An 8,004-nucleotide genomic window follows, 5' to 3' on the forward strand; every position below is an offset into this window, starting at 1 on the left:
ACTAGGACTAATTTACAAGGGAAAATCACCCCTCGGTCAGATCGTTGTGAATATTCTACAGAAGGATAAAAGAGCCTGATGGTTTTCCACGATGTGGTGGTTTGTTAGAAGGGGAGGGAAAGTGGAGGGAGGGGGGGCAATAGGGATGATTTATTAGGGGGCGGGTCTGGGATCATTGGGCCCGCTGGAACACTCGGACCGTGGAGAACACTTCTGATCATTTTTAAATGATCCTTTTTAAACAAAATCTAATAATAATAATGGGATAATTTATCTTGCAGCGTTTTTAGTGAAAAATCACCCCGACGACGGCCATTTTAAATTCTTAGCTTGCAAATTTCTTTGTGTCATTCCACATAAATAAAAAGGTGTTTATTTTAAGGATGTAGATACACTCAAAAGCATGCTAGAACCGGTCTTCAGCATGCCAGTAACAGACTTGCGGAATACAGGTTCGCCGCTTTAGAAAATAAAATTGCATTTTGTTTCTTATTTCTTTCAGGACCTCCAACTTAGCCAGTTATGCACACGAAACTACATAATATGTGAGTAATACAAACACGCAAGTAGTTATCATGTGTGCTACTCATCAATAGCATGCTTATTTACTGGCATATGTATCCTCGGCCTAAGAGTTTCACTCTGATATTTATGATATTAATTTTTTAATGTATCTTAGTTCAACGGGGAATTTAATCCAATTCTTAGATCTGATACACGGAGAAAACTTACTTATATAAAATATTGGTAATTTATTAAAAATCTTTTCAAATCATTCGTTTTCTTGTTAAAAACAGGACTAGAGGTCTGTAACGGATGATTTCATAACAAACTATCAGTAAAGCACGAATATGTTATGAGAAAGTCGGAACACGTGTTCTTGAAAATAATAATATTTTCGCATCTCGTCCATTGTATTCAGACAAGCCCACCTGCGTTGAACACGTTTTCAGATATATTAATAATATTTTACTAGGAAATGGTCATGTGTCACATTTTTAATAGGATCTTGATAAAAAAGCCATACTCATTTTTCTCCGTTTACTGTGCTGGTTGTAATTATAAGGTTCTGATATTATCAGACAAAATAAAATACGCGTCCATCAAAAATTGCAGAGCGCAGCGACAGAGACGACAGAGCGACAGAGCGAATTGTTTTTGTGGTTTGAAATATAGCCACAAAAGTGTTACTCTCTGGTTTGTGTTTACACAGCCAGGCCCCGCTACTTTTCAGCCGGACGGAGGAATCCTGCCGGCCCCCGGAGCAGGCGCACGCGCCCCCAACTGCCTTTCTCAAGACAACCCCCCGCATTCAATTACTCTACACAGACCCACGCTGGCCTCAGATAACCGCCCACAAGACCCAGAAAAGTACTCTATACTCAAGAAGAAGTTCCCGAGGAGGCTGCTCCCCGCTGACCACGAAGACTCCCCGGTCGTTGTACAGCCTGGCGCTCATCAATTAAGAGTACGACATAAGACGAGGACTGTCCGCTACACGGTCCTCGCATACCAGCAGCCCCGCCCCGAGGACCCAAGGACCCGGAGGCCATTCATCCCCATGGCTCCCCAGATGCCCGACGCCATTAAGCCAGCCGCAGGCCCCTCGTGGGCAGCAGGACCCTGCATAGCCTCCTGGCGCCCCCAGCGAGGCTCAACCTTATCCTACCAGGCGCTCCAGAGACTCAAATAGCCGATGGAGATGGCTGCCCCCCAGGATGGAGGTTGGACGAGGCCATCTAACCCCATCAAGAGGCCCCTGCCCCCCCGAGGACCACAACCGGTCCAGTTCGGCAACCGGTATACCGAGTTGCCCAAGGTGAGTGAAGGCGCCGGCGCGCCACGAGCAAAGCGTGCCAACAATAATCATGTTTTTCCTCCACAGTTACCGGCAGGAAAGATCGTGTTCCCCCGGTGGTGATGACCCTGGGTAACATGACCCACGCCCAGATCACCTCTACGGTGCAAGGACATCTGGGGGAAGGCAAGCTCTTCTCGTTTAAGTATAACAGGGGCGGCACGGCCAACATTTTCGTGCGCTAGATGGAGGACCACCGCGCCCTTACCAACGGATTGCGAGCGGAGGATCGCGGGTTTCACACTTTCACGGCTGAAGCACAGAAGTTTAAGAAGACCGTCAGCAAGGGCCTGCTGAGCGCGGACATAGAAGCATTTGGCTACATTTTGGAGGACTTAGAAGCACAAAGCTTCCCGACAGTCAAGGTGGTCAGGATGACGACCGCCTCCGCCGAGTATCCCATATACCTGGCTCATTTCAAGAAGGAATTGAATATGGGACAGCTGCGCGCGACTGTCAAGTACTTGTGCCACTGCCCCATTCGCCCGCAGAAGCACAGGAGCAATCACGTGCAACACGGCACCCAATGCTACCGGTGCCAAGACTTCGGGCACGGGTCCCGTAATTGCCCACACACGGCAAGGTGTGTAAAGTGCTTGACGGAGCATGCTCATGCAGAATGTCCGAAAACGACAAGAGATGAGCCCGCCGCATGCTGCATTTGCGGAGGCCCACATCCGGCCAACTACAGAGGCTGCCCTAAGCGGGTAGCGTACGTCGCCTCAATCCAGTAGCAACCATTCTGAGATGTTGAGAGCCTTTGCGTGGAACGCCAACAGCGTCCACTACAAGACCGATGAACTGCTCGCTTTGGAAAACGACACAAACATCCTCATATCAGACTCATAATTGAAACCGAGCGTACCGCTGAGAGTATCAGGCTTCGAGATTCGTCGAGACGACCTACAGTAAGGATTATCCGGAGGAACCGCAATATTCGTTCGTCAATCCATCACATCCACGAGAATCCCCACTCCGAAGTTGAAGCATACTGAAGCCACGATTATCGAAGTCACCATAGAGGGTAGAGCGCATACCATCATCGCCGTCTACTGCAATACTGGAAATCTAGTGAGAGAAGATTTAAATAAATTGCTCAATCTGTGACCAATTGTTGTGATAGGAGGCGATTTGAATGCCAAACATGGCTACTGGAACAACTACAGAGGTAAATACGCTCTTTACACACATGCAAACAAATACCTACTCGATAATGGCGCCTGACAGACCGACATTGGATATTGTACTCGAGAAAAATGTCAAGACAATCTCACCACTGCGCCGAGCTGTCATCAGACCACTTTCTCGTGAGCTTCACCATAGGAGGCTCAACTTCAAGGAGCCCCTGAAAACAGCGCAATTATAAAAATGCGGACTGGGAAAGATTAAAAAAGAAAGTCAACAAACGAATACATCTCATTTCGGGAACTCTGCGCTCGCCACAAAAAAATCGACGCAGCTACAAGCACTCTCACGGAAATACTTCAAACAGCTCAAGATACACACATACCTCTCAAAGAAATACACTCATACACGATCAAGCTTCCCGAGTACGTTTTATCGCTCATCAAGGACAAAAATCGCCCGCAACGCATGTACATTATATATATTTCATATTTCAAGACAGCCTACAACTGCCGGAAATTAAGACCGAAATTGCAGATCTCATGCGCGAACTTCGGAACAAAAAAGTCGCATCGCTCAAGCCAATGGACAATTCCCTGTGGAAAATAGCGAGCGCGCTGAGACACAAACGGCTCAGGGACGGCGCTGTCGCTACAAGAGAAAGCGGACACGCTCGCCGACGGGTTCGAGATCAAATTTTTTCCCTACCGAGAAAACAAAGTCTTTTTTAAATTTTTTTATTTGGTACATTATTTTTTACAATTTATGTTTTACAGTAATGTAGGCCTCACTGGGTGGCTTGCCCGTGCTGAGGCCTTCATTTTATAATATTAAAATATAATCTACATATTATTTAAAGAGAAAATAATACATTTAAAAAGAAAATAATACATTTCAAAAGAAAATAATACATTAAAAATTAAAAATACGAAATACATAATAATAAATTTAAAATAAAAAAAAATAATACAATGAAAATAATCTTGTGTGTTTGTGAGTGATGTGTGTTTATATTGGTTTTGTGTGTTACGAGTAGGTTTTATTTTTATTTTATGCTATGAAATTTTGGTAATATTGTCTTTTTTGTTCTTTAATCCATTTTGTAATTTTGTGTGTGAATTTATTATTATTTTCCTCAATTTAAATTTCAAGTTTTACACTGTTGAAAGCTTTTAAAGCATGGTATTGGTAGTGTCTTTGTCCAAAACTTGAATTTACTGTCGGAGTTTTTATGTTTTCTTTGTACGCTTGTCTAACTGGTCTGTTAGTGTTATTTTGTGTATGTTGAAATTTATTTTTTTTGTCAAAAATGTAGTTTAATAGTGTTTTAACGTATAATTGGCGTATATCTAGTACGTCACAGCTGTTGAATATTTGGTCTGTATCGGTCAGTCTATGTTTTTTTAGTATTATCTTTAAGATCGTTTTCTGTGCGGTTTCTATGTAATTGATAGCCGAGTTTGTTGCTCCTCCCGAAGCAATAATTCCATATTCTATTATTGATTGGCAAAGTGCAAAATATATTGTTTTCAATTGTTTTATTTTATATATGTTTCTTATGTTTAGGAAAATGTGTATTGTTTTGAGAAGTTTATTTGTGATTTGTTTGATGTGAGGTATCTATCTAAGGTTATGGTCAGTTACGATTCCTAGATACTTTATTTGTTCTGTTTTTTCTAGAGGAGGGCAATCGCAGATGTTGATGTTTAAACATTCGTGTATTTTTATGGTATTTGGGTTGTTTTTTGGCTGTCCCGTGCTATTTATACTGTGTGTTGTGAATTTTGTCTTTGATATGTTAAGTGTAAGTATGTTTGAGTCTAGCCATGTTTTCACTTGCGAGATTCCCGAATTCGCTATGTTATATACATTACTCCAATCCTTAGATTTGAAAAGTAAAACTGTGTCATCAGCATAGCTAACTATTTCACCGTCTATTTTCATGCTGCAAAGTTCATTTATGTAAATAGTAAAAAAAACGGGCCCTAGTATGCTTCCTTGTGGAACTCCATATGTAATCGGCAGTGGTTTACTAGTATGGTTGTTAATTTTGACTTGTTGAGTTCTGTTACTCATATAACTTTAAGAGCCAAGTAACATTTAAAACACCCATATGAGGTAAAAATTGTGAGGCGCATATGACGTCGTTCTATTTGTATAAAGAACATTAACTTTAAATTCAGTGAATTTTGATTCACCACTTCATGGAAAATAAGAATCCTGAAAAAAAAAATAATTGCAAAAACTGCAATTATTATATCTAGAATTAGTGATGTATAGATTCAGTCGGAATGAGTTCTTGAACTTGAGTCCTAAGCAGATTCCACTCCTACTCCTTTTTTCAAATCAATTTCTCTCAGAAAACTGGGACCCGAATGCCTGTTCGTATGTACACAGTGCTCGGCAGCGAGGCTTCCCGGCACCCACATCCCCCCACATTCGCCTCACTCGCGCGAGCTCTTGGTAAGTGGTGACTCACCATTCACCGAGAACACGGTCCGAACCTGTACCAGAACCCGCACTGATGGCGAGCCAGGGTCCAGGTCTGGGACCGAGTTCGGGGTCTGAAGTATGCGTCATACACTTTGTATCCAAAAACTCGGAACCCGAACCCACTTCTAGAACTCGTGTTCTTTAAGGAAGCACTCCTCGGAGGCCTCCGGTCTACTCATCTCTAATAAGAATGTGCAAACTCGTCTTAAACCTACATCATGACAGTGATAGTTACTTAGACTTATTACAAGCCCATGAAGACATATATAAGTAAATCTATTACTACTACCACACAGAAAAAAAGTACCACATACTTGTATCAATTAACTGTCTTTAATGTTATTTTTCGCATTTAAATTATGGTTATTGCTTATTTCAATAGATTATATCAGATAAAATACATTTTTGAGAGATAGAATCCCTCGCAATGTTTCACGGTGCCAAAATAATTGCGTTTAAAATATGGGTGATGAAGGTTGTAGGAACATTACTAAAAATTGTAGGTTTGATGTAGTGAAGAAACAAGAATATTACCATATTTTAAAAATTCTTCAAAAAAGCTCCAATTGTCTTGTGCAAGCTTGTGATATCTGGAATCTGCGCTAATGAGTTCCTTTATTCCCCGCCGAGCCATATCCGGACATTGATGCAGATCCTCTGCTCGCCGCCCCGCCCGGAACCGCCTTGAATAAAATAAAACCGCCAAGAAAGCACGCAATAAAAACTGTATTGCCCGCAGTTTTTCCCTTTTTTCGCGACCCCAATCCTGATAAGTGAAGCGGAACAATGCTGCGACACTAATTAATGCAATATCTCTACGGAGATCGGAGGAATAATGCTGATCTTGCTTCGTTCCTTCTCCCGGATTGAACAAACAGCCCTTATACTCATAACACTACGGGCTCTGTAAAATATGTCTAGTTTCCTCGCCAAGCGGATAAGCTCATAGAAAAAAAATACACCCGTTTTCGCTGTTTCTCATTTTATTGTCTGTCCATTTGTTCGCTTTTTTAAGACAGGTTTTTGTTTTTTCATTGATGATAAACGGCACCTTAAATGAACAACGCGGCAATGTTTTTACAACAAAACATTTTCTGTGCAAAAGATACTCCCGGTATCGACCTGGTGAACGTTCACAATTAATAATATAAATGTTGGTTGAAATTTTTAGTTACTAAATCTGGATGCACACGGCCTTGCCAATAAACCTCTTTTACTCTCCATCTCTACACTTACTTATTCGCTCAAAATGTTTCATAAAATGGTAAAAGCCAGTCAAAATTTTAATCATACGAAGAAAAATAAAATCGATTTTTCAATCAATCATTTCATTATTACTCATGTTTAATTTTCAAGTTACATCATGGTGTTGTTTATTATCTACATAAACTTTAATGACTTTGGAGAGCATTATCTGATTTTATTTTAACATTGGAAAGAAATAATATTGTTGTAATAAATACCAAATGCCTACATTCGAAGAACTCAATGTTACTTTAGAATTTCTCGCTAAGTCGGGACTTGAAAACAGAGGCCAAAGTAGGCATGCTTTGTAATAATGTGGAGTGTTTCGCTCTTGCCAAATTAAACAAAACGTACGAAATATTCGAAATTAAACAAAACAGTCAAAATCTGGTTTTCAAGAGAGAATGCATTTTAAAGTGTCGCTCTAGATTTGAATGATTTTGTTGTTTTGGAAGCACACCAAAGTGGACAGAATGTCGCAAGACTCTTTAACCATATAATTAATCTGAAGACGCCTCAAATTTTCTGGATTACGAGTTGATTTTGAAAGCTTCTAGATATTCTCAAAGTTTGAGTAGGTTTGGGGGAAGTAACTTTATAGTTTAGAATAGTGATCAATCAACGAAGTTCGATAGCCTCCGATTAGGGGTGGCATCACTCACTAGGAACACCAAACTCGTGGAATACATTTCTTATCAAATTTTTCTTATTTCTTGTTAAATACATTGTTTAAATAAGACCTTATATTTTATTACATGCCGAATATAAAGAATATTTAACATTAATATTTCTAATTGTTTTTCTTGTTTACAAAAACGTCGACAGAAAAAAAGATCGGGAATCTCTTGAATAATATATCGAATCAAGTTTTTGGATGAAAAAAAACCGTTGCAAAAAATATATCAAATCAGTCAAGCTGGAAAAACGTAATACAGTGTACGAAATTGCTGACACACAATATTGGCAAACCTTTAAAAACACATATTATCTTGTGTATTATTTATTTATTGAAACTCTTCAATATTGCGGTACTAAATTTTTATGGCATTGTTTTGTGTTTTTTACGAACTAGATACATATAAATAAATCACAAATTCAAAGGCTTTTATTACACGTTATTCGTTATTTCTGTTTTATAATTAATTATATAGTAATTATATTATTATTCACATAAATGTTAATTCTCCTTGCAATACGCGGTTACGTGTGAATTACATCATTTTATGAACATGTTTCATCTTGTAAAATTTCCTAAGGAGTTTGCGGTGCAAAATACATTTTGT

General features: G+C 39.8%; 1 protein-coding gene across 1 annotated transcript; it reads left to right on the forward strand.

The window, feature by feature from the left end:
• The first annotated feature begins 2,043 nt into the window (after positions 1-2,043).
• LOC149422370 (uncharacterized) lies at positions 2,044-2,592 on the forward strand. The gene has a single exon (XM_089633567.1). The coding sequence runs from the start codon at positions 2,044-2,046 to the stop codon at positions 2,590-2,592; it is 549 nt and encodes a 182-aa protein (XP_089489693.1).
• The last annotated feature ends 5,412 nt before the right edge of the window (positions 2,593-8,004 follow it).

This window comes from Hesperophylax consimilis, chromosome 7 (assembly GCF_061612785.1).
Source record: "Hesperophylax consimilis isolate HC1 chromosome 7, BYU_Hcon_1.0, whole genome shotgun sequence".
Classification (NCBI taxonomy): domain Eukaryota; kingdom Metazoa; phylum Arthropoda; class Insecta; order Trichoptera; family Limnephilidae; genus Hesperophylax; species Hesperophylax consimilis.

What these genes read in the sequence shown, in the direction of transcription:
- LOC149422370 (XM_089633567.1), top strand. Translation starts at nt 2,044, where the DNA reads ATGGAGGACCACCGCGCCCTTACCAACGGATTGCGAGCGGAGGATCGC.